Below are 26,707 nucleotides of genomic sequence, written 5' to 3'. Positions count from 1 at the left end.
CATGTGCGTGTGCATATATTCCTTCAGCCAGTCAGTCTGTCTCTCTCCATGATTTTGTGTACACAGCAATTAGCCCCAATGGGGTGTGGTGCGTCTGTTCACTGATCTGATTCTGAAGATCAGTAGAAGAGCTGGAGATGTGAACTATTCTAATATATAGAGGCAGATACGGCGGTTAACCCTCCCCACAGAAAAACATTTTTGTTTGTCGTTTAGGCCGCTTTGACCTCACCTAAAAATATCAATGATATGAAATGAAAATAAACTCCCGTTGTAACAGAATCATCAGGATGTTTCCTCCTTTGCCGGGATCTAACATCCCCTATTTGAGGACTTATTTGAAGCTTTTGTCCCCAGATTGTGGTTCAAGGTTTCCACCGTTCTGAGTGTGTACAGAAGATAGCCATGTGGAGGGGAGACAGAGATGCTGGTTTAGATAGTGTCTTCCTCTCTCTCTCTCTCTCTCTCTCTCTCCCTCTCTCTCTCTCTCCCTCTCTCTCTCTCTCTCTCTCTCTCTCTCTCTCTCTCTCTCTCTCTCTCTCTCTCTCTCTCTCTCTCTCTCTCTCTCTCTCTCTCTCGCCCTCTCTCTCTCTCTCTCTCTCTCTCTCTCTCTCTCTCTCTCTCTCTCTCTCTCTCTCTCTCTCGATCTCTCACTCACTCTCTCTCTCTCTCTCTCTCTCTCTCTCTCTCTCTCTCTCTCTCTCTCTCTCTCTCTCTCTCTCTCTCTCTCTCTCTCTCTCTCACACACTCTAACTCATCCTCCCTCGCCCATCTCAGACCTCCCTTCATGTCTTCCTGGTCATCTCCTCAGTCCTGTCGAGCCCCTATAAAAACCCCTGTGTGGCTGTGTGTTCCTTCTGAAGAGCTGAGTGGCTGCAGTAGCATTGACCACCGTTTGTCTGACCAGACACATTGCTGCCAGACCCTCTTCATCCAGCACATAGGATACGGGACTACTTGGCCCATTATTAACTTATTGCCATTAGAATTTTGAATTTTCTCCACAGCATTCATTTTTTATTTTGTGTTGATTTTAGATTTGAAAAGATTGAAGTGATAGATAGATTGATGAATAAATAACCAGGCCAGTTGAAGATGATGCACCAATCCACTCTTGTGCTGAGGATGACAGTTTTGCTTGTATTGGGGCAAATGTCTGGAACAGGTAAGAATGGAAATCGGCATGACATTATGATTTTTTATGATTTGTTTATGGAAGGATAAATTGCTTCCAATAGATAAGATGCTCGCAGGTGTATTCGTAATTTGGAAAGGCTACTCTTTGATGCTTTCAATGTTCATAACTAACATATTTTATGGAGCCAAATTTAACCTAAACTTGATCAAACTTTGATCAAAAAGCTCTAAGTCAAAGTAACAAGTGCCACATTGTGTATGAAAAATTTCGAATTCCGGCATAAAATGGCAGTTTAAGTATAAGAAATTTCCCTAATCAGAAAATAAAGGTTTGATTTGAAGAATGGGGTTTTGGCTAACCTCAGCTCACCAAAGGGTATGTAGAGAGGATATCTATGAGGATATATATCTTTCACTATATGACCTTCTTCCTGTGGGACCGACCATTTCTTCCTGTTTTGCAGTAAAATGACTTTCTTGTGCATAAGCTAGCACTGATGCTTTGTCCCCCTCTTCCCTCTGTATGCAGCAGCCGAAATGGATATAATTTACACCAAATCTGACATTGAAATCGGAGTAAAATATATGCTTCTGTGTAAAGGTAAGCTCCCTCCCATATTATAAATACCCTTTTATTTCATTAACAATATGATATTTGCTTGCGTTCTTGTGGTGTGCATGTATCCAGTGCCCAAAATGTCGATCTTAATGTAAAATAAGGTTAAAAACTTCTGTGCATCCGTGGCTAAAATGGGGCTGCCCTATCTATGGCATACCACAGGATATTGCCATAGTACTTTATGATCGGTGGATATTGATGAGAGATGATGTCATCATTGACTTTATTGAGGTCTGACCTTTCTTGCTGGTGTCACTTATGTATCACGACAACGCAACGTCGACCAGGCAATCATTTGACGGACCGCAAGTCTGTCGCTGCTGTAGAACACACTTGTGTTTTTTTCTTCCTGACAGCCGGTGGTGAGGGAGATATCACCTGGCAGAAGGACGGCAAAGAAATCGATGATGAGGAAAGGGTTTCCAAAATTGATGAGGTGTCCTCCAAGCTGGAAATCCAGAATGCCACGTTGGAGGACGCGGGCAGCTACACCTGCCTGTGCACATTTGATAACGGAGATCCAGATGGTCGGACCAGTACAAATATATACGTTTACGGTGAGACCGGAGATCAGGCAGACGTACCCAAGGGCCCATGAACAGTTATGTCTTCACATGCAACAGACTGTGAAAGACCCACTCACGCGCACGCACACACACACACACACACACAAACACACACACGCACGCACGCACGCACGCACGCACGCACGCACGCACGCACGCACGCACGCACGCACGCACGCACGCACACACACACACACACACACACACACACACAGTGCTTAGTGAAAATAGTGGGTGAATCAGATTGAGTTGCAGATATTACTATATTGCAGATTATAGACTTGACTACACTTGATTGTTTGGTTGATCTATGATAGTTTCCCCCCTAACGTCACAGTACTTATCGTGCATAATTCAACAAATCAAAAGCCTTACGTGAAATTGCAAGTCTGCAAGTTCTGGATGAAACAGGATACCAGATAGGTGGTGGGGTTAGGCACTGAGGTAATGTTTCGCAATGCTGCTTTCCAGATGGTCCGTCCTTCGGTGCCACCCAGGTGTACCATGAGTTCCTGATAGGACAAGATGGCATGGTGCCCTGCCTGGCATCCGGCCGGCCAAAAGTGGATGTACGCTGGTTGCGGGACGAGCAGGTGATCCATTCTCAAGGTAGGACCAGCGTCGTACTTTGGTTACGAGGGTTAGACCGGGGCAGGGTCTGTGCCGTAGTGCCTTTGATCGGTGTTGCCTGGCAGCCTGGCTTGGTCTGAGGCTGTAAAGCGTGGATGCTGACTAGGGGCTGCTGAGGATAACCTAAAGGTGTGTTCCTGAATCCTCGGACGCCAGCCTTCCGAGTCGGAAGTCGGGAAATCTTCCAGATTTCTTGCGGCATTTCCCGGACGCACAGTAGACCGAGAGCAGTGATGACGCTCTCAACAAAAATGGCTGTGCCCGTGAAGAGATTTATTTTCTTTGTATTTGTACCACGTTGGTCATTTTAATGTCGCTTTTAAATGCTCTTACACACTTGATTACATTGCTACTTTATTCCGGTAACCAATTTATGCATTGCACGGTCTTGCTGTGCATGCAATAGAATGTAAAGTTGTGTTGGTTGTATTCGGGCTGGTTTGCTAAAAAGCCTAATGTAGCTAACAATAAACGGGAGCGTATCTATGTTTCCCGGGTCCTATGTTCCCCGCTTTGTATGTGACCGGGGAACCTAGGACCCTGTGAGCAAATCTTTTTTTCGTAGGATGGTAGGGGCAAGTACCGCTTTTTTCGCCTCTGAATCGCCTGTGATTGGTTAGAATGTCTCTCCTCCGATTGGTTATGGTTATGTTTAGGGTTAACTCTCACCCTAACCCAGGGGCGTTGCTAGACCTAGAGTTTTACTGGGGCACAGGCCCCCAACTGCCAACATTTTTTTTTTTACGTGTGCACAATATGAAATAGATGGATACAGAAGGTTATGTACGAGCTTCAAAATCATTGTCACTGTCATACTGTAGGCTATATTAAAGCACTGGTAAAGGTAAAGACGCAAAGATGGATTCATGAGTACCGTACAATTATATTTATTTAAACACATACACATCTCAAAGATTTACAAATAAGGTAACTGACAAATAAACAAAAAGTCTCTTTATGACCTTCACCTCTTTATCAGGAGAAGTCTACACATCTATATTTATTTAGAAGCTGTGTGGAAACAGCATAATTTTGCCAGAACGACATGTACTAAAAAGGCAAGAAACAAGGTTTAAAACTAATCGAATTTCTGACTTAAGGTGAGGTGGCTCATTGCCACCAATCAACATGGAAAATGTTATAGAACCATCAAAGCTCTTAAATTAAACTAAATAAGGCCATACACTACTGCATAGAGCCTTTTTAAATGATAATTTTTTCACTATTAAGCTGTATCGCCGCGCCTTCATGGTGGCAAAGCGGTCAATAACGTGGCTTTGACTCACTTTGCATAGTTGCTCCTTTTCAATGGACAAAAGAGAAAGTTGGTGAAGCCTTCCTTGCCCCATGGTGGACCTAAGCCAGGTGTGGAGCCTTCTCGACACACTGAAAGATCGCTCACAACTACAACTGTTTACAGGAATTGTGAGTGCAATGATCTGAATTATCTGTGTCAGTGTTGGGAACATTGTTGGATCCAGTATGTTAAAAACACCCTGTATATCCATAATTTCCTTTTTTGTGTTAAGGAAGTTTTGTCCACTAAAACTTCAAGTTTTGAATACAGACAATTTTTCATTCATTATTCATTTTCCGCGTGTGTGCGTGCACGCATGGTGTGTGTGTGTGTGTGTGTGTGTGCTATAAAACTACAGGCTACAGACGCTCAGTATTGAAAAACTGGTGCTAATTATATGGGCATCATTCTTTAACAGCAATCAAGTTGTCATTGTTTGTGTCAAACAAGTTGTGAATTTGTTGTAACGTTAAAAAAGGAGATGACTTACTCTGGGCTGTTTCCAGCTTCCGTGGTTTCCAACGAAACATGATCAACAAAAAAACAAGGAATTGAAAGCTACTTACAATATGCCTAGGTTACATTAATTTCCCCTGATGGCAGCAATGTTCCACTTTCAGCTGGAATTCACGGTACATCAAAACCACACGTCTTCTTTAGATTTCAGTTCCCTTTATTTATTCACACAGTTCAGCAGCGGCATTTATTCAGAATCAGAGCCCAAATTAAAGCTGCATTTAGGGCGACTATCACTACCCAGCAGAAAAATAGATGCACTATAAATGGTTTTGTATAGCAGTCACGAACATGAGCATAGTTGTGGAAATGCTGGTGTTAGAAAACAAAGTTGACGGGAATTAAAGTGCTGCACATCGACTGTACAAATGTAGATTATTCATCACAAGAATTTTAATTCAGAAATCGAATAGGCTAATTAACTCTGAATTGTGAGATAAAATTCAGCATTCTGATAATAAAGTCAGAATACTTGGATAAAATCCGAATTCTGATAATTAAATCCAGCATTAAAGGTTCATTTAAGAAGGTTCTCCCCAGTCATTTGTCGCCTGGTCGCAGTGTCGAGTTTCTTTTTTTAAAGTAGTTCACTAGTCGTAGCGTGCAAATAAATTGCAAATAAGGGTCAGGTTTGTTTTTAGGGTTTGTTTTTCTTTTCTACAGTTTAGTATAAAGGTGAGGGTTCCTTTTTAAGTTACCTTTGAAAGTTTGGTTCTTGAGAAAGGGTTGGGTTTAGCATGGGGTTTCTGGTTTCTTAATTATTAGGGTTTCCTATAAGGGTTTGCTTTTTGGCTTTAGGCTTTGTTGTTAAGGTGAGGGTGTCCTATTAGTGATAGGTTTTAGGGTTTGGTCTATGGTTTTTGAATTTGGTAGTAGGGTTAGAGTTTCTTATTATTCCTATTAAGCTTTACAGTTTGGTTCTCGTTTCTAGAGTTGGTATCTGAGCTAGGTTTAGGGTTATGGTTAGGGTTAGCAGCAATTGCTATTTTTGCAAGACTCCATGTGAAATGCCATAACTGGCACTTTATCTCAGAAGGTAGAACTTGAACCTCACAGCTCTGCAGTGCTTGCCCTTCTTCTAGCTCCACTTGCATCTCTGAAATAAAAAGCTTCCTTAACAAGGAGGTGGACTTTGCATCTAAATGTGTCTGTTTCTCTTTTGTTTCAACCCTAGTTCTTCACTTTTCCGTTTGTACTTCTCTTTCTCTATGTCTGTGCTACCGGCTGTCAAAGAGGGAGACCGTGTAACACGCTTGCAGGACAACTCACTCCGCATTAAGAACGTGAGGAAAGATGACGCGGGCACATACACCTGTCAGGCCACGATCAGAGGAAGACCCATTAAGCAGGATAAGCAGATCTCTGTGGTGGTCAACGGTAAGTCCTGGTTTCACACATTTCACACACATTTCTAGAGTCTAAAGGTTATGGACCACCCAAAAGGCTGGTCTTGTTACCTCGAAGGAAGACTCTGGGAGCTAAATTATTAATTAATTATTAAGAATTCATCATTCAAGGAGCAATAAAGTAATCTGTATCTTTAGAACAGCACAGATGACTAGAGCTCAGTAGGGGATCGCTTTACGTTCATATATGAGTTAGGATTCAAATGTTGGAATTAGGCCATGGCAGTGCAGTACTCATATAGCCATGCATGTATTCAATGTGAGTAATTAATAATGATTACAATCAATCGTGTTTGTGTTCATTCCTTAAAACCCAAACACAATTCCGGATGTCTTTATTTGAGGTGAACAGCTTATTTTGCACTTTGAAAATGGTGTCATACAAGTCATGCACATGCTTCAATGCAGCTGTAAGTGTGGCAGGCAATTCCTCAAGTATTTCCTAATTTGCAATGTTTTAGGAACATTGGTGTCATTGTGAAATAACTGTAAAATCAACATTTTGGATGCTCACTGAATTATCCTTTTTCAGCCCCACCAACGGTGACCCTAAAGGAGAAGATAAAGAAAGTAATGGCTGGAGCAGATAAAAACATCTCCTTACTGTGTTTGGTGGACGGACAACCTACACCAAACATCTCTTGGATCACGTAAGTGTGTGTGTGTGTGTGTGTGTGTGCGTGTTTGTGGAGTAAGGGGTAAAGGGGGGGGGGGGTGTTGGCAGTGGTGTGTGTGTTATGTTGGCATGTGTGTGTGCTTGAACTTCAGACAAAAATAAGGTTACTTCCTGCAGATTTGCTTAATCATTTTGTTAATGTTGCGGAGAATGAGAAGTCTGCCCTCACCCTCTCACCCTTCCTACCTCCCTCTTTCCTGGCTCCTTCCTCTCTCCTCTCCTTATTGTTAAAGATGTAGATGACAGAATGGAAAGGTTCGCTTTTTAGTTCGTTTATTAGGTGTCCCTTAGGTGACACTTAATAAACGAACTTTGATGATGTTTTTTAGATGGTGAATTTGTTTACAGAGGCAAGCTGGATAAAATATTCATTCCACTATTTCATAAACAAAACTCAATAGACTAGAACAGAAAATATAATAAGAAAGGGCGAAGATTGCAATACTAGAGCCGAGGGCAAAAGGGGGAGAAGTTTGGTGGAATTATTTTGATGATAAATATTTTGACAATGTATTCAGATGTTCCTTCTTAGCAAATGTTTTTGGTAGCATATTTGTGAAAAAAAAGAAAAGACAACACCACTCAATCCCTCACTGTCTTTACGCAGGCCAGTACATTCTGACCTTAGGCGTTATCAGTTCAACTCAGACCAGAGCGAGCTGACCATCTGCGCTGTGAGCAGGGCAGACTACGGGGAGTACATCTGCACGGCCCGCAACAAGATCGGAGAGAGCACCGGCACCATTGAGCTGCACGTCTCCGGTGGGTTCCGCCTGTGTGTTGTACTTTCACAGCTAACCAGTCAACATGTTGAGGCTATTCCCATGAAAGGGGAGAGTATTCATGTGTTACATGTACATTGAATGTAATTTACAAGTACAAAAAACATCTGGGAAAATAATATTTTGCCATTTTGCCAATGCACCTAAAATCACAAATGAGACATACAAATTTGGAACAGTAAATAACTCTTCAAATGCGATCACAGTCAGTTTGGTTCACTCAACCAAGAAGTTGAAAAAGGGTGTACGGTAAAAAATAGTCAAATCACTGACACAGCATCCTCTCTGGTGAAACATCAGAATTGCATTTTCTAAATGACTAATTGGTGCCCTGTGTTGAGTTGCAATACTTAGCCATAGTTTACGTTACTAAAGTAGAGATGAATAAGTCACTCAGTTGCATTGAAGTGCATATTATTGTTTCAAGGCCAAACCAAGGAATAATGTGTGTGTGTGCGTGTGTGTGTGTGTGTGTGTGTGTGTGTGTGTGTGTGTGTGTGTGTGTGTGTGTGTGTGTGTGTGTGCGTGTGTATTTAAACAGAGGCCCCAGAGGTATATGTAAGGGCGAAGGAGGAGAAGGTGTCGTTGGGCTCCAACGTGTCGCTGCCCTGCAATGTCACCGGTCATCCGTTTCCACAGCTCTACTGGATCCACAAGCAGAGCAGGAACAATATGGTGAGGAATCACAAACACACACACTAACACACACACACACACACACACACACACACACACACGCACGCACGCACGCACACACACACGCACACACACACACACACACACACACACACACACACACACACACACACACACACACACACACACACACACTTCTTATATCGAATGAATCAACGTTAACTCTTTTTAATTCTTTCATATGTAAATGCATTGGGTTTGTAGTCAAATTTCATACTTATTATTATTTATTTATTTTAAATGCTGCGGAAAAATAAAATTGTTAAATATGCCACGCCACTGTATATCCGTCAATGTCTCCAGATGACGAGAATGGTCAAATAAATAAATAAATAAGTGCATGTCATCTCGCAAAGTGACGACCAGAAAGGCGCTAGAACCACCTGATTGGGCGTAGCCACCAATATTGCAAGCAAGCAATTCACCTTCAAAACAATGAGGGGGATGGCATTAAACAGATGATGTGGTTAAGATGAGGACCAAACACAGATGAAGACACTGACCCTGTACTTTACACTGTAGACAATGTACATGGCAATTGATTATATCACTCAGATATTGATTGACTGATACGATTTACTGGCTGTCTCTGTCAGGACTCGTCTGGTAGAGTGCATGTTCGGGACGGTGTGCTGACAATCGCGGAGGTGGCGCCCTCTGATGGCGGTCTGTATTCCTGCATGGCTGTCAGCGCATCAGGCAATGCATCAAGAGATGTTGCAGTGCTCAGTAAGTGTATATATTATATATGTATGCATGTGTGTGTGTACGTGTGCGTGTGCGTGTGCGTGTGTGTGTGTGTGTGTCAGTGCTTGATATCTGCTTAGATGACCGAAAAATTGGCGTATTATATAATATTTGATGATTGATAAGCATTTAAAGTCACAAGATACCATCCTTCCGGTTTTGTAAACAGTTCATCCGTTACCAGCTTAAAATACCTTGCATAAATTTCATAGTGTTGTAGAACACTCAATAATAGTGAAGATAGTGACCAACGTCTTGTATCCACCAATCAAACTTCCCAGCTCAACCAGGCCCTCCTCAAGAAGTGTCTGTCACTCCAAGAGCCACCTCATTGGTCTTTTCCCTCAAATCCCAGCCCATCAGTGGGGGCACACCAATCAGCAGCTTTGTTCTGCAGTGGAGGCGGGGCTCAGCTGAAAAGTGGGAGGAGATTGGTGTCCCAGTCTCAGGTAAGGCTCAGTCAACAATAACCAAAATAGTTATGTGTCACCAGAGCTAGGATTCTGCTACTGTCATATCCATGGTCAATGTGTGTTATCTTCAGTACTTTAAGTCTGCTATGTTTGCCCTGGTACATGAAGGGACCCATCATTAGTATGTTATGGGTGCTAATGTGTGTGCATGTGCGTGCATGCTGTGCTTTCAGATCCCCTCGCTATACCTTCCCTCACCCCCTACACCACCTACACCGTTCGCCTGGCCGCCATGAACTCTGTTGGCCTGGGACAGTATTCAACCACGCAGGAAGTACGAAGCCAGGGCATCCGTAAGTGCTGACTACCATCAAATCGTTTTTTACGTAATAACTCCAAATACAAATATCTATTGTGAAGAATGGAAAAATAGAACCAGTTTTTATCATCAACGTTGAATATTGATTGACCCATAAACTCTTAATAATATGTTGGTGGGGGTATGTTACATAAATGACATGCATTCACCATTACCCATTTCCTTCTGTCATCGCACCAACGTCCTGTTATAACACCATCCCCTGTCTACCTGACACTGATGCCTGTGATGTCATCACATCCAATTGGCATCACTTTTGCAGAAGGTAGGAGGTCTTACTATGCACAAGCTCTCTCTCTCTCTCTCTCTCTCTCTCTCTCTCTCTCTCTCTCTCTCTCTCTCTCTCTCTCTCTCTCTCTCTCTCTCTCTCTCTCTCTCTCTCTCTCTCTCTCTCTCTCTCTCTCTCTCTCTCTATTTTCATTCATGTCTCAGATATTCAGCTAATACATCCTCACTGTTTTGGAAAGAATGTCCAGAGGAACTATTGTATACCCTTCCTTGAAGAACGTTTCATGGAGGTTACTTGTAAATAGTGTTTTAAATGTTCCTTTTATTATCTTCCTCCCCATGGTCGTGGTCTTAGGCGAGCCGGACCGCCCTGTTCTTTCATCAGATGGGATGAAGATAGACGGGAACGCCCTCTCTGTCCCTGTGGCCCAGCTGGTCAGAGGCAGCTCTCCTCTCCTGCACTATACAGTACGATACAGAGAGGTACGGCTTCGGTTGCAGTTTTGGATGGGAAGCTCTGATTATTACTGCGTTCAGGGTCTCTCCCTTTTTAAACTACTGTAAAATGTAGGTCTGTACATACATCTTTACTTGGAATTATCCATGGAAGCTTGTAAGAAGCTTACTTTCTAGTTCCAGACCTTGAATATCTGCCCTGTTTTAAAAAAAAAATCTGCAATCCATGGTCTGGTGTCGGTTTCTTTAGTGGTAATGAATTTTGAAATGAAACGAAATAGAAACAAAATAGAAATCGATCTGGCTAGAAGCTAACCGTACCATGCAACCATGGAACATTCCCTAAGTGCTTCCAGATCATCATAAATGTACGCATTTATAATTTCCCACCCTCTTTCTTCCATGTTTATATTCTTTAGTCTGTTTCCCTCCTTTTGAGGCTGCTTCCTTCTGTCAAAGTATAATCATTTGAGTCCTTCACCCCTGTGCGGTATGCAGGAGAAAGAAGGAGCCGGATGGAAGGAGGAGCAGCGGCCTGCCGACACATCCGTCATCGCCCTCTCAGACCTGGCGTTCGGGGAAGACTATCGCATTGAAGTCAAGGCTGTCAATGCAAACGGCTCCTCCATTCCCGCTGAGCTGAGCTTCAGTGTCTCGAAGCAGCCCGGTGCGTGGACGTACTCACCCCCAAACCGAACGTTTCAAAGAATAAAGACACTAACTTTAGACAAGAGATAATTAACAATTACAACAGAGCCTGGGGTGAATAATTGTTTTCGTATATACTTCACGTGAACGCTCCAAAAATAAACAAGATAGGACTTTTTATTTGCTGATTTGTTTTTAATAGCATTTTATTTGTTTTTATTAGCGTGATGAGAAGACCGTCACGCGCGCTCCCCGATGAAAACAAAATCCAGAGTTTGAGATATCAATCAAATTGCGCCATCTTAGGAGGTTCACGTGTAGCATATACTTAAGTAAAATATGAGTTTACAGGTTTTATATGTTGCAATGTGTGGAAGCTTAGCACAACCTTAATTTTTCATCATTCGCCCTACTTTCAATTGGTCCAAATGCCATTTGGTTGCAGGCACGTCCCCACTACTGCATCATTGGGCCATCATAACTAGCCAAATACATTGTGACAGTACATTGTTTTTAGTATGCTGGCCACTTTAGGTGATCAATTTGACGTCAACTTAAGCCAATACACAAAATGTCCAGTGTCTCATATTTATTTAATGTTATTCTCTTCCCTCCCATTTGTTACGTTTCATGTGGCCTAAGCAGCAGGCATGACCAAAGGGGGCGTGGTGGCCATCGTTATGGTGATCTTCTTGGTGCTGTTGCTTGTGGTGGATGCCACCTGTTGCTACACCAATAACTGTGGTCTTCTGATGTTCATCGCCACTAAAGTGTTTGGTCGAAAGACCCCAGGCCACAAGACAATGGAAGAGGGAACTAATGGGTATGTGTTCATCAGTCTCTGTGTTTGATGAATGATCACAGGATAGGGCGAAGGGGGCTTTGGACACATGTCTGGCTTGCAATAAATACAATAAGATGCGTAAACATCTTTCAGCCCAGGAACAACTGAGTCGATTTTGACACCCATTTACCTCACTTCATTGTCCTCATCAGTACATTAACACAGAAGTGTGTGTGTGTGTGTGTGTGTGTGTGTGTGTGTGTGTGTGTGTGTGTGTGTGTGTGTGTGTGTGTGTGTGTCCTGTGTACATGTGTGTGTGTTTGTATGTGCATATGTGTGCAGTGATCTGAATTTAAAGGGTCTTGACAGTCCAAGAGGCAGCATACACCAGCAACAATCAGAGGGGAAGCTGAAGAATGAGATCACCTGCGACAAAGCCCCCCTCACCAAAAACGAGTAAGGCGATTGTTCACAAATATGACAGAATAAACAAAACACAAAAGTCGTAGAGAATGACGGGATAGCCCCCTCCTAATTCTTGGGTTGCTTTTGGCTACACAACTCTTGTGTTTGGGAGGAGCCCTTTCATCTCCCCTATGGCTATTGCTACAGGCCGCTTAGGTGGCTGCCAAACTCCATCTAGTTTAGTGTGTGTTCTGGAGTGCGTGTGCTGATGGCTGGTTTAACTTGTGCGCATGGATTGCTCAATGCAACAGATGTGGAGCCTCATCCAGCACCAGAGTCCAATCAGTCTGACTCGGGCAAAGTGAGGCTGCTATATCCAGCCATTATCGACACACACTCCACAATATTATCTATATTTTCTATACAATAAAGAGGAGGGTTTTTTTTTATCAAAATCCCAGCTTTCACGTTGAAAGCAATGGGTCAGAGCAGTCAATCTTTATGTTGTCTATGTATGTCTTACGTTGGTCTATGCCCCTAACCCACCCAGTCTATAATGTATAGCACGTGCTGTCTCTCTGGTTTTAATATTTCTTTCTTACCATTAAGAAAGCTGCATGCGGGCATACTCATACCTCATGCTGCAGATAATATCATAACTAATACTGTTACTACCACAATTCATACTACTACTACTACTGATGATGTTGATGATGATGTGATGATATCATTTCTCTCTTTCAGGAAACACTTTGGAGACATACCAACCACAGAAGCGTGAGGTTGGCCACAGGACATAACATCGCTCGTCAGTACGTCCCTTCCGGTAGACCGCTCGTGGGACCTATGGGCGAGGAAAATTAGAATGGGAGTCAATGGAATTTTTTTTCTTATTTTCTGATCCCAGACATTAAATGCCTTGGATTACGCGTATGTTTTGTGTGGGTCCAAATAATAACGTTATTCACGTAAAGAGTTTGGCCGTTTATTGTGCAATTTTTCAGTTAAAGGCTGTAGAGAAAACGCAACGAGAAAGACTACGTACGTCTCGAATGTGACGTCACGCTCCCGGCGACTGGCGTGGACAAAACCTTCAATCTCCCAATCGGCATAACTGAAAATTTCCTCCCCTTGGAAAAAAGCAGTGAAGTGTAGCAGAGGGATCGCCATGTCCGTCCAAGAGTGGTGGTGACGTATATCATTTGCGTCGATAGCAGCGAGGGGCTGTAGTTCAAAGAACGGCCTCACACAAAACCTAAAATCATCAAACTTCTTTCCGATTTTCTTTTGGTTTTCTTCGCATTAAAAATTATAATTGAAATCCACAAGCAACATATGTGTAATCCAGGGCATAGAAAGACTGAGACCAGAAAATAATTACTTTCTCTCCATTGGAACCCCTTCATATTTTACGATCTCAAAGGTCCCATGGGGGTCTACCGGAAGGGGCGGACTTACGAGCTCTATTACAGAACCACACATCCGGTTTCAATGAAGGGCATGCCTTCATCTCTGATTGAAAGCTTCTTCATCCACAACATGCCAAATGACCCCCCCTCAGACAATGGAGTGGCGAAGTCTCGGCACAGAGATGGCGATCTCTCTGCTCCACTTCACCACTTTTTTTCAAGGCGAGGATAAAAGCATAGAAAGAGGTGAAGACCACTATAAGTCAGGGCATGTGGAGAGATTTAGTTATGTGCCCTCTCTATGTGCCATCTCTGTGCCGAGTTCCAAGTGCGGGTGTGGTGACGTATATCATATGCGTCGAGAGCAGCGAAGAGCTGTAGTTCACAAAGCGGCCTCACATAAAACCTAAAATTATCAAACTTCTTCACGAAAATCTTTAGTTTTCTTTGCATGAAAAATTATCATTTAAATCCACAAACAACATATGTGTAATCCAGGGCATATAAAGACTGGGACCAGAAAATAATTATTTTCTCTCCATTGACACCCATTCATATTTTTCGATCTCATAGGTCCCATGAGCTCTACCGGAAGGGGCGTGACTTCGCCACTCTATTCAATTCTTGCACTCTAGACGGAACTTTTTCAACAGTGGGCATGAATGATATGTGGTTTTATTGAAACCCGGGCTTTTAAAATACATGAATCATGCATTTGAACAAAAGCAAAAAAGGCTGTCTATTGTATATGTTTATACATAACAAAACAATTTATTTATTGACTGTTTCTGATCCTGCAGGATTACGATCTTTCAGATGGGTTTCTGACTTTTCTGTTGTTCTTGCAACAGTTAGCTAATATAGAACAGAATTATCTTACATTGAAGTGATGTGATGTTATGTTTCTTTCCATACCAATATTTCATATTATTACACTAAAAGGTGCATAACAATTTGGATCATGTCCAAAAAAACATTTTTTGTTTGTAAAAGCTGAACCTGTTGCTTTTGATTTGCAATGCAATGTTATAGCAGCTCAACATATTTAAAGATGAATGTGCCCTGATGACGTTCTATTTTAGCAATTGAATAATTTACTATTATTGCCTTGAACATTGTAAGCCTGAATGGCTTGTAAATACACATTTTTTTTTACAGCTTCATATGTTTCAGAAATAAATAAAAAAAAAAAAAAAAAACGAGTCATTTTTGCTCAGAAAATGAATATTGCTATTCCAAACCCTATAATATTGAAGTCTTTGAAACACAAAAAGCTTCAACATGAACCGTCCTAGCAGATCTAGAGAGCCTACTGTTAGACTCTTCTCTCCCTTATCCTCTTCACTGTTGAACAGAAATTAACATAATATAGTTGAAGGTAATGGTGGACTACCCGCTCTATGACTACCCGCTCTATGCCTGTCAGTTCTGTGCTGAGTGGGCGGGCCTCCGCTTGAGCGGTGGGCGGGCCCTCGGCTTGATGCCTTCCTGCTGACTCGAGGCACATGACCCAGCTTGTTTACACCTGCGACGAGCAGCGGGTACGCAGAGGACCCGTCAGTGTACTGCTGGACGACACCGCTTACGCCGAGCGACAACCTAACGCTGGGAAAGGGTTACCTTCTCTAAGGTGTGTGTGTTTGTGTATGTGTTGTGGAAGCCCACAAGCGATTGGTAGGACATTGTCAACGGGGTGGCTTTATGTGTTTTATTTTGTATCTGTGCTAAAACGATGCTAGGTCTTCCGTAGCCACTGCTGCTGATATCATGGACTGTGTTTGCTAGGTCCAGCAGAGACCTTGTTAAACCCAACGCTGGACGATGTGTCATCGGACCATTTACGACGGCAGATATGTTGCAAGACGTGAATGGACTTATGTGAACTGATCAACTTAACGATTGTCTTGCATCTTGTCTGTTATGCTCTTGAGCTCAGTGTGATAGTGGATGGGGTGGTATCATAGGTTTCATGATAACATTGTTTCTGCAACATGAATTGCAGATCTTTAACTTACCTAAAAGCAAATCACCTGACCTTGTTGTTGCATGTCGGGTTACTTGTTTCTAAGATATTGTAGTGTATGTGTATGTGTGTACTGTGTAAGTTACTACAATATCTAATTGTATTCATCATCAATCAAAAAAAAAAAGAATTAATTCAGTGTTATTCCTTGTGGTTATACCAACCAGGCCAGGCTGAACTATACTGTGGACATTAAATTCATAAGATTTGAATATTTCTCCAGATAAAATAACAAATAGTCAAAATAAATCGCAAGCTACAGGTCATTCCTTGTGCATCAAAGTACAACATGAAGTCAAAATGATGATCAATCAGACTAAGCGTGAATTGTTTTTTTTATTGTTCATAGGCATTTTTATGTATGCATATGTATTAAATACAGGTCCTGTGATCTTCCCAAGCCGTCTGTCCTAAGAGGCCAGTCCATCCTCAGCCATCCATCTCTTCTCTCAGACACCATGGACGAGACAGATGTGGAACGTGAGTAATTATACAATTGTATCGTTGGGACTTTCTTTGAGACTAAGGCTTAATAAAAAATAATATGTCCGAGCGGTTTGCATTCAGGGATGTTGTCAAGGTGAGATGTGGGAAAAATATGAAGATTTCTTGGCGAAGTGGGTTGTTTCCCTATTGACCTGAATACAATCTATCAAAGAAAATATATATCAACAATATATTTGAAAAGGGCACTAAGTTCTATGGCTATAGGAATAACCGTAATGCACGTCCTCCACATGGGCTTCAGAGACAAGCCATTGGGATTGGTACCCAGGATATGCCATTATCGATCGCTGATCACACCATTACTTCATAATGTATGGCATGCATGTCTTTTTTTGTTTCCTTGGTCCTGTACGCTGCTATGATGCTGTAACACAGTTACAGTCTTAACTGGGTTAACACGGTCACATTAAGCTGTAGCAAAACGGCATATGACATTCCCTAGTCCTTTCCCCAGGACTATATTGAACCTTAAAAAACTCAAGCCCTATCTCTCACATGTTTGAATGGGTCTTTTTTTTAAACCATTCTCTGTTGATATGCACCCTTTCGGACCAGTGCATTGATTCTACATGGACACCTTCAAGCCCATGAATGAATGTTTCAGGAATTTCTTATTTAATTGGCCACACAGCCCAGGGAGACTGTGAGTGCATGTTAGAAGCGTCTTAGAGTACCATATTAAGCGCTATATACATTTTATTTATTATTATTATTATTATTATTATGTTGCGATGCACACTTTATGTTCACCTCAAGAACGCATGTGTTACAAATGACTCAGGAAGTGAACTCCCTTACATGTCTGAAATCCCAGTCAGGCTGTAGTATCTTGTCTCAAGATACACACTTGGGTGTTGTTTGCCCCTGCCTTGCACTGTGTTGAATTGTATCCTATTTTCCATTTTTTAATTACCTAGTATGTATTGGATTTGATGATAATGTGTTTAGTAAGAAATCGTGAAAGGATTCGTAATTATGGAGAAACATTTTTGTGTTCGGATCTGTTCTCATGCAAGACATGGCAAATCAAAGTTTCCATTAGGCTAGGTTTGGATATATTTTACTGTACCACAACTCTCTTGATTCTTCTCTATATGGTGGAATGTCACACAAAAAATATAACAAATACAAAACTTTCATATAGAGTACTTTTAAATGTTCAAGGTTGATCCCTGACCTGGTATTTTATGAAAATCTATAATATGTGTAAAGTGTCCATAGATATAACTTATGGCCCTCATTCCAGAGGTGACGCTGGCTCTACTGGACGGAGCCAACGACAAAGACGCAGAGGTCCAGGAGCAGGTGAGGAAGTCTGTCCTGACCTTGGGGAAGCAACAGCCGGACAGAGTGTTGGCCATGTGCCAGGACTATCTGCTGAAACATCCCAAGGTAAGACAAAGTGTTAGGAGGAACATTTGGCTCCGTCTTGCATCTTGGTGCTACTGAACGGCCCTCCTAATGGTTACTCAACTGTTAACTTTAAACCAATCTATGTACACCAAACACTTTGGCGAAGTACTGCAAGCTCTCGTTATAATGGGTAGTCAAATTCAATAAAAGGAAGTACTATTTCATTCAAAAGCTGTGGATTTCTGCTAATTTCATTTCCTCCAGAAGTTATGGTGAGTAAATGACTGCTGTTGTGTGTTGACCATCGTTTTTGGTACACTACGCTTCCCTTTTGTCCTTGCAGCTAATGATAAGATCAACAATTATAACCACACTGTAATGCCTCAGTGTTGTTGACACTTAGATGCAAGGCCTTAGAGTGGATTTTGATCATATTTCAACACATATTAGCTTTATGGTATTATAATGTATAGGGTCTACTGTTCAGGTAGGGCCAAGTTTGTTTGTCTGACTGTCTTAACTTCTGGTGTTGATTTGATTTGGGCTCGGTTCACAAAATAATTCCTGACGAGCAGGATCAGAGGACCTTGTGTTGGTGGAGCAATATTGCACTCAACACATAATGAGATTCAGCGTTGCTCATGTATTGCTGTGGAGTTGAGCATTGAGGCCAACCTAGCGTTGTGGCTACCCTGGACGCGAAATTACGAATCCTACTATGGCCATGCCAATATCCTGAAAAGACACGCCCGTCTCTATTTCTGATTGGTCCGTCACACGAGTCACCCCTATCTTTGATTCTACTGTCTATGGATTAGACAACTGCGATTTTACTGGCTTGAAATGAGCTGCTATGGTTTGGGTAAGGGTTAGGGTTAGGGATAGGGATAGGGTTAGGGGTTAAGGGTTAGGGTTAGGTTAAGGGTTATTTTGTGACGCTTTTGAATGCTCACAGCGAGGGTACCGTAGAGTTCTAAAGCGTTCAGTTGAGTTGCATGCAACCCGGCCAATCACAGACAGTGTAGGGCGGGTCTTGGCGTGGCCATAGTAGGATTCGTAAACAAGCACCCAGGACGTAGCAGGGCGGTTGGACTATTCGCCTTGAAGCAGATGAAACAGTCAAGTCAAAGTCTTGATGTCACCATCTGGCCACACACTCACCATGATGCAGAGACTTCTTGTCATAGTCTCACATCTGAGTGTCTTGTGTTGGATCAGATGATTGTTTGGATTGTCATAGAAATACAGCATAGAAGTAACATCTGTTGCCCAGTAAACTACACGTGTGATATACTGTCATTTTTATGCCTAGGCGTATAATTTAGATAATTTTCTCTCCAGTAAATGAGCTGGTAACGATCTGTTAAAATACTTCATAATAAAGAAAACACAACCGATCATATTGCGGTTCACAGTAGCCATGATTCCTATAATGGAGCTTTATTCTTTATTTGTATTGACCTGAGTTGAATGCTGACAGTTAAGGTCATTGATCATTTGTTAATTCAATGTGAATCTGCAAGATGCTACTTGTACACGCCTAGCCTTAAAGTGGCCAGTGGTCACCAACTTTTTCACCTCCTCCGATCCATTTTTTTAGGGTCTGTCCCTGTGCTGGTTTTCGGAAGCCCTAGGCCTAAAACGTGGGATGTTTCATTACAGAATTATATGTGTCACACTAGCGGGATGATTCTTTGACCAATGTCATTGTGCTCAATGTTCACAGCTGATCTTTTGTCAAACACCGCTCACCTACTTTACATAAGCCTTACTTTGTGGGTGTGTGTGTGCGTGTGCGTGTGCATATATAAATAATATATGTATTATCTGTCAGTCTGATGTACATTATGTTGCTCATAAAATTTAACAGTTTATATTTGAATATACAGTTTATATTTGAAGGCTGTAATTATTCATATTTTATGAACTGAAGAAAACCAATATCGGAAAAAAGGTAGTGGCGTGTCCGTCTTCAGAACAAATCCGTATTGGCTGTGGGCCAAAGACAGTCCAGTGTGTTTCTGCCTGCCCAGGGCACTGATATATCCTCCGCTGTGCTGCGTTCCTCTGCTGTAGCTGGTGGTGAGTCACCGCGTGGTGATCCTGCAGACCATCGAGCTCATCGCTGCCGACAGGCTAGAGGACATCGGCTACCCCAGGATAAAGAGCATCATCTCCCTGGCCTCCGACGAGATGACCCGTTCCAAGGTACCCAGCCCTGCATTGTTTTGATGGCAATGTTAATGTCGGAGTACAACAAACACTACCATCAAGTTCATTGGACAGCTTGGCCTATGGTGAGACACAGGTCATGGCTGTTTCCGATTGGCTGGATTAAGTGTCATGTGATGCCAAGAAGAGATTACATTTCTTTAGAATGATAAAGCAATTAGGACCCTAAGATGTGTATGTGCATCGCCACTCCTGTGAAATCCATCAAATGGAAACTTTTACAGCCTTTCTTCTAGTATATTTAGTATATTTAAAGTATATTTCTTCTAGATACCAGTGGGTGTGTTTTTTAATCATCCTGTAAAGGGACTAGTTGTGTGCATTGGTTGTGTGTGTGTGTGTTGCAATGCCAACCCTTTTCTAATTTCTTGGTTCACTCAGGAAGTAACCCTTGACTGGCAGCAGGCAGCTAGTAATATCCTGGTTGCCGTGGGCAACAAGTACATCAATGACATCATGGAGGAGATCCTGACCAAGTTTCAGCCAGGGATCTTACCACATTTCTTTGTTGTTCAGACACTAGCGAACCTCTCAGATTCTAATGGCAAGTATCCCAACTCGCATGAATACACTCATTCACAGAGACAGCTGGACCGCTCCTTCAGAACGATCTAGACTTCATTTTGTATAACAGGACACCTCTTTTACATCTAACATAAAACATAAAATAATATGTATAGTACTTGCATCATTTGTCCAACCTCCTGGAGTCCCTGTGTCTATGGATATTGTATTTATCTCTTGGTTTGTGTTTGCAGTGTATGGGATGGTGCCCTTTCTCAATGCCATCCTTGGAACCATGTTGCCCATGCTTAGCATGGCCAGGCAGGACAACATGAAGTGGGTCTTCTCTTCAGGTATACATAGGTTTACAGTTAAATCCAATTCCTTTTTTTTGTTTGAATTCGATTTAACTTGTGATGTGAAAACATAGAAAGATCTCTTTGCTGTGTCTTAGTCTTTTGTAACATCTAAACCTGCACTATGTACCTTTTTTCCATTCGCCACCTCTTGTGGCTCGATTCGCAGCTACGGTTGTCTTAGCTGCAACAACTGTAAACAACAGCTACAACAGTTAATGACAGTTTACCTCTGAGACTTTGCCCACATCACCCCAGCTGTTCATCCCCTCTTCTGTCCCTCCTCCGTCCTGCCACAGCCCTGTCTCATTTTAGCGACAGCATCCTGGAGTACCTGGCCAACCTAGACAAGGCCCCGGACCCCACGGTCAGGAAGGACACCTTCTCCAGTGAGATCTACGCCGCCTATGACATCCTCTTCAACGGCTGGCTCCAGAGCCGGGAGTCCAAGGTGAGACCGTGTGATTCACGTGTGGTAAATGCTGCATACCGAGGGAGTAACATGGTATCACCATGTGACTACTAGACCGATGGCCGGTCACAAGACTTTGAAAGCACGCTCCGATATCCATCTGCCGTTGATCTACTAATGCATTTGCATTAGTATCGCGTTTGAAACGATGGTACCATGACACCACGAAGGTTTTGAATGCATCCGTGCATCTAGGATTTTTTTGACGTCAGAATGAATGGCAAATGAGTTACTACTTGCACAGTCTTGGGGTTTTTCCATTCCCATGATTATCGTATTCATCACAGTGTACCTCAATGTGTTGGACGATTTTCCAATGGTTTATCAGAGTTGTATCAAATGCAGACCTGAATGGTTTTGTGGTTCATATGTGTGCAAAGAGGCTGAACTATAAACCTTGATGATGAAGAATGAATATCCCTCAACCCCAGTACTTAGCTCCTTAGATAAACTACCAAATAATAGGAAAGGCAAGGGACATTCCCAAGTAATTTTCACTACGGTTGAAGAAACCAATCAAATATGCCTTTTATGCGGCATGAGTGACAGCAGGAACCTTATTATTGCCTAATCACGCACCCACACACACAGTTACTCTCCTAGTCTCTCTTCCTGTCCTCTTTCAGGGTTGGTGTCTTGCTCAACATTGTGTGTGTGAGTTGGAATGCGGTAACACCTGGTGTAAACACAGGAACATCCACTGGAAGTGGATTGTTCCCTCCCTTAAGTCGGTTGACTCCATTGTCCATTTTAGCTATAACAAGGTAAACTGGCTCCACCGGAGGTAAAATAGTCGTGGAACGGTGAAACACACTCTTCATCTGTTTAAAGTTCAGCCCTTGAACCTGGTCCGTTGGGATCAGTGTGTGTGTTATGATTGTATGTGTGTCTGGGACACATTTTAATGGGTTTTTGGAACACTGTGTATTTCTGGTCTGTTTGTTGTAAATGGTAGTCTTATATTCTTATCTCATATTCTTATACTAACTTTATTTGGAGCTCTTTATCTCATCTGCTGACTGTTATGCATACAGTCCTGTTTGTGCGTTCCTATCCTTCTGCGAAAAATCATTTTCAACGTTTTTTTTTTTAATTTGACCATGAACTAGTCTTGCCCTCAGTGTAGTTGGTGGTAGCGGCCGGCCTGACCGATGTCCTCTGTTTGACCTCTGTGTGTTCCAGCTCAGGCTGACGGTGGCCGAGGCCGTGGGCCCCATGAGCCACCTCATGGCCAGTGACAAACTGGAGGAGCAGATTCCCCGGCTCCTCCCGGCTCTGCTGTCCATGTACAAGAAGAACAACGAGCATTTCATCATCAGCAAGGTGAGCCATCGTGGGCCGCATTCACCTTGCAGCCGTCTTGGTTCTGAACCCTTAAGAACTGAAGGAGAGTTGAAGGACAAACTGTCAGTTATTGTTAGTGCTGTACATTACTTTAACCCGATTGATGTATTTTATCTTTGACCGTCAATATGGCATTACTATTATGAGAAGCCCACCCATATCCTCACAATATGTTTACGTTTTTTTTGCATATAGTTTCTATCTATATTAACACATTTGCACAACCCTTATCAATATAGTATGATTCTATTGTAAGCACAAAAAATATATATAATTATTTATTTATCAAATTATAAATTTTTTATTGTGAAACAAAAATCCTCCCTGTGATAATGGTGTTGAAAGTACATTAAAAGTCATGTTTTGGTCCTCCCGGCAGAGTCTGTGCCAGGTGATTGATGCCTCTGTCAACATGGGCAGCCGAGTGTTGGAGACACAACTGGATAGTCTACTGTCTGCCCTGCACCATCAAGTAAGAACATGTCCTCCTGTATCACACACTCACTCACTCACTCACTCACTCACTCACTCACTCACTCACTCACTCACTCACTCACTCACTCACTCACTCACTCACTCACTCACTCACTCACTCTCTCTCTCTCACTCTTCACTCACTCACTCACTCACTCACACACTCACTCACTCACTCACTCACTCACTCACTCACTCACTTAAAATGAATGGCACGGTTAATCACAGAGTCTTCCATTCCTGCAGCCTAGTTTTTTTTTTAAGTCATATGGTTTGTCATTCAACATTACACTACAGCTTTCTCGTGCTGTGAGTTCTCGGGTAGTCACTTGTCATGTGGTTGAGTCACCTGAGAGCTTCCGCAATATCACCATGATGACCATATGTCAACAGTGCGCTGGCTGGATCAGCAATCTGTCATCCAAGAGATGGTTGATGACTCATGGCTCTCATGTTTTTCAATGATAATGATTTCAATGAATGGTGACAGCAAAACTATGATATTAAAAATGTTTGTTTGTAGAGCATCTTTCAAAATAAGCTTACAAATCACTTTGCAGAAGTTTTTTGAATAATTTACAATATTTCATTCTTATTTTCTAACATGTCCTTGTACAACTAAAAAAAGTATTTTTTACGAAACAGATTGATTCAACCAAAGGATCTCACTAGGTTATGAGGAACCAAATTCTGCATCATTTTCAGCTATTTAAAAAAATATCTTATACCATAAATTAGAATATCAAATCAAGCTCAAAGACTACAAACATATTTAGATGTGAAGTTCAGCTGTGTTCGCTTACCAAGCCCTGCTGTACGGGGGCATCAGAAGAGTCATGTGACCTGTGTTCTGCCCCCAGGTGTGCAGTCCTGTGGACTACAGTAACCCCCCCACCGTCAAGAACCACAACGAGGTGCTGCGCTGCTTCAGCCTGCTAGGTACGTGTGTGTGTGTGTGTGTGTGTGTGTGTGTGTGTGTGTGTGTGTGTGTGTGTGTGTGTGTGTGTGTGTGTGTGTGTGTGTGTGTGTGTGTGTGTGTGTGTAAATATTTTTGTGACTCCATCTGTTGCATCCATCTCTTTCCTCATCTACGTTATGTTCTTATTTTTGATATTTTCTGTCGGTTGTTAGTCAACCGACTCTGCTGAACATGGTTCTTTAGCAACACATCTTCATCAAGTCTATTTCTTCCCCTGAACGTGTGATGGGAATATCATGTGATTTTTTTAATTGACTGGAATGTCACCGTGTAGGAATCCACTCGCTGTGATTAGTCGCTGGTCAAGGCAGGGTTAACACAGTTAGGCCCGACTTGGAGCCAGGACCGCCAGACTCCCACAAGATTAGAGGGAAAGAGGAACAGATACTCCTTTGTGGAGCAAAACTATATGCATAGTTATGTTAACATACAATATTTGAGTCTTGTGTTTTATCTATAAATACCATGATAAAGGGAATGATACAATATTCAACTTCCAGCGAATCTTTCAAATTAATTTGGCCTTTGTTAAACTAAAATCAGGGCAGATTGAAAGACCATTCAATATTAATACTTGCTTCTTAAGAGTCAGATTTTGTTAAAATTTGGCATGAATCTGGCATTTCATTTCTCTAGATTCCAGATCTAGTTTTTCAGCTAGAACAAAAGTGACACAATAAAGCGAAAGACAAAATCATATCACCCTTCGGACACAGCCATGATGCAAAGCTTTCAAGGAGAATCATGGGAACTATCTTTAAACGGAATAATAATGGTGTTTGATAACAGATACTAGAAAACACAGTCATTATTCTTAGGACTATGATGTTGTCACCCTCAAACATCCTCGCTCTTTACCTCTATTTGTCGTCTCATCGTTGTGGTTCTCCTCTTCCTCTTGTCCCCTCCCTTGTCTCTTGTAGCCAACGCTTTCCCAGACAAGCTGGTGCTCTCGGTTCTACAGAAGCTGGAGAATAACGAGAGGAATAGAATGGGTTCCCTAGCTGTCCTACGACACCTCATCAACTCCAGCAGTGAGCATACTCGCACGCACGCACGCTCGCTCGCACGCTCAACGCACACACACACACAAACACCCACCCACTTTGTTCCATTGAACTATGTTGGACTATGGGTAGGACTACCCTCACTCTAATGAATCACATTTTACCCAGTAATACACTGCTCCTTCGCAACAACCCAGTAGTGCGTCACTCGTTAGCTGGAAGCATTCATTTCCAATATCATAGTATTTGGTCATATCTGTGACCATTTGTTAAACTTTTTATTTGATGACCCTAATTTAGAGTGATCCTGGAGCAATGGTAGATCCTGCTTTTAATAAGAGAGAAATAGCTCAACAGTGAAATGGTGTTTTACTTTAAGTACTGGTCACATGCTCCAAGACACACACACACACACACACGCACACACGCACGCTTACTCGCATACTGGCTCACACAGATTATCCGTGTTTACTTTTCGACCTTTGCGATTACTGGATATGAAGTTTGCATATCTTTGCCAAAGGCAGAATCTTTGCCCACCCAGCTTTTGACACCTTCGTAACTTTTGTTAGATTTTTTAATAATAATAATCTTGCGGTGCACATGAACTCATTGATGAATTATTCTGCACAATTGACTTTGTATGCGTGTGTGTGATTGTGTGTGTTTTTCAGCTGCCATGATGGAAACTAAGAAGCTTCTCATCCTGGCCAGCATTAGACAACCAATGGCCGACCACAGCAATAAGGTTCAGTTTAACTTATTAACTAAGCCTATTAAATATGCTAACCATTTTCTCCATTTTAACATAAGATAAAACAGACATTTTTTAGGAAATTCAGGAGGTTATGCTTATTTTAACAGCAGTAGCAGAAAAGCTAGCGTATACAGGAGAGGCCGTTCCGTGGCCATGTCTCTGTGAGACAGTATTTGATTCCCACTGATAACTGAGGGCCTACAAATGGTTTAATGTGCTTCAGTGCAGGATAAAGAAAAGTGGAGGCGATATGGGTCAATCCAGTGACCTGCTGTGATTTCAGTAGCTGTTATCAGTTATAGCTTACAGCCAAAGTTTGCTCAACACACCGGGGAAACGTGCTCGTAGCTTCTTGGGTCATTCTTGACATCTCGCTGTTTTTTTCTTCCTCATCCTCCTGTTGTTTCCTTTGAAAAGAAGCATACTCATCTGTGTGTGTGTGTGTGTGTGTGTGTGTGTGTGTGTGTGTGTGTGTGTGTGTGTGTGTGTGTGTGTGTGTGTGTGTGTGTGTGTGTGTGTGTGTGTGTGTGTGTGTGTGTGTGTGTGTGTGTGGTCCCCCAGGTGAAGAGGCGAGTGGTGCAGGTCATCAGTGCCATGGCCCACCATGGATACCTGGAGCTGGAGGGCGGAGAGCTTCTGGTGCGCTTCATCGTGCAGCACTGCGCGCTGCCGGACACGTACCAGGTGCCACCCCCCACACACGCACACCACGTCTGTAGGGCGGACGTGTTTGATAATGCTCTGAAACATTTGAGTTGGCTTCTATTACTGCCTACGATTTAACCATTATTGAATAATTGTTTTGGTATATACTACACGTGAACACTCCAAAAATAAACAAGACAACACTTTTTGCCGGGATTTATCCGTTTTTATTAGCGGTTTATTTATGAGACGACCGTCCC

The 26,707-nt window shown here is 42.3% G+C and overlaps 2 protein-coding genes across 6 annotated transcripts in view; both read left to right on the top strand.

Annotated features, from left to right (window-relative positions):
• The first annotated feature begins 859 nt into the window (after window positions 1–859).
• On the top strand, window positions 860–15,118 carry ncam3 (neural cell adhesion molecule 3). 2 transcript variants are annotated; one of them, XM_030371235.1, is made up of 18 exons: window positions 860–1,165; window positions 1,667–1,738; window positions 2,113–2,313; window positions 2,794–2,931; window positions 5,999–6,142; window positions 6,704–6,821; window positions 7,455–7,609; window positions 8,171–8,304; window positions 8,922–9,054; window positions 9,354–9,521; window positions 9,719–9,838; window positions 10,127–10,129; window positions 10,448–10,575; window positions 11,047–11,215; window positions 11,842–12,019; window positions 12,323–12,436; window positions 13,130–13,197; window positions 14,368–15,113. In XM_030371235.1, the coding sequence occupies exons 1-17, from the start codon at window positions 1,096–1,098 to the stop codon at window positions 13,164–13,166; spliced, it is 2,082 nt and encodes a 693-aa protein (XP_030227095.1). In that variant the 5' UTR covers window positions 860–1,095; the 3' UTR covers window positions 13,167–13,197; window positions 14,368–15,113. The 2 variants fall into 2 exon arrangements, with proteins under 2 accessions (XP_030227095.1, XP_030227094.1); XM_030371234.1 differs by having other exon boundaries at window positions 13,130–15,118.
• A 185-nt stretch (window positions 15,119–15,303) lies between these two features.
• mroh1 (maestro heat-like repeat family member 1) overlaps window positions 15,304–26,707 on the top strand; it is a 34,749-nt gene continuing 23,345 nt past the window's right edge. For all 4 annotated transcript variants that reach the window (XM_030370135.1, XM_030370134.1, XM_030370133.1 and 1 more), the window contains exons 1-13: window positions 15,304–15,424; window positions 16,200–16,297; window positions 17,571–17,716; window positions 19,754–19,885; window positions 20,291–20,453; window positions 20,668–20,766; window positions 21,069–21,220; window positions 22,424–22,564; window positions 22,965–23,057; window positions 23,920–23,998; window positions 24,962–25,072; window positions 25,720–25,793; window positions 26,364–26,486. In XM_030370135.1, the coding sequence (XP_030225995.1) occupies window positions 16,276–16,297; window positions 17,571–17,716; window positions 19,754–19,885; window positions 20,291–20,453; window positions 20,668–20,766; window positions 21,069–21,220; window positions 22,424–22,564; window positions 22,965–23,057; window positions 23,920–23,998; window positions 24,962–25,072; window positions 25,720–25,793; window positions 26,364–26,486 (1,335 nt within the window). In that variant the 5' untranslated portion in view covers window positions 15,304–15,424; window positions 16,200–16,275. The remainder of the gene's footprint in view (window positions 15,425–16,199; window positions 16,298–17,570; window positions 17,717–19,753; window positions 19,886–20,290; window positions 20,454–20,667; window positions 20,767–21,068; window positions 21,221–22,423; window positions 22,565–22,964; window positions 23,058–23,919; window positions 23,999–24,961; window positions 25,073–25,719; window positions 25,794–26,363; window positions 26,487–26,707) is intronic.

This window comes from Gadus morhua, chromosome 11 (genome assembly GCF_902167405.1).
Source record: "Gadus morhua chromosome 11, gadMor3.0, whole genome shotgun sequence".
Lineage (NCBI taxonomy): Eukaryota > Metazoa > Chordata > Actinopteri > Gadiformes > Gadidae > Gadus > Gadus morhua.
Note: the sequence above shows the minus strand (reverse complement) of the source record. Positions and strands in the feature narration are given on the sequence as shown.

Coding starts and splice junctions, on each gene's coding strand:
- ncam3 (XM_030371234.1), top strand. CDS start 1,096: ATGATGCACCAATCCACTCTTGTGCTGAGGATGACAGTTTTGCTTGTA. Junction 6,822..7,454: donor CCAAACATCTCTTGGATCAC/GTAAGTGTGTGT, acceptor GTCTTTACGCAG/GCCAGTACATTCTGACCTTA. Junction 12,437..13,129: donor GCCCCCCTCACCAAAAACGA/GTAAGGCGATTG, acceptor TCTCTCTTTCAG/GAAACACTTTGGAGACATAC.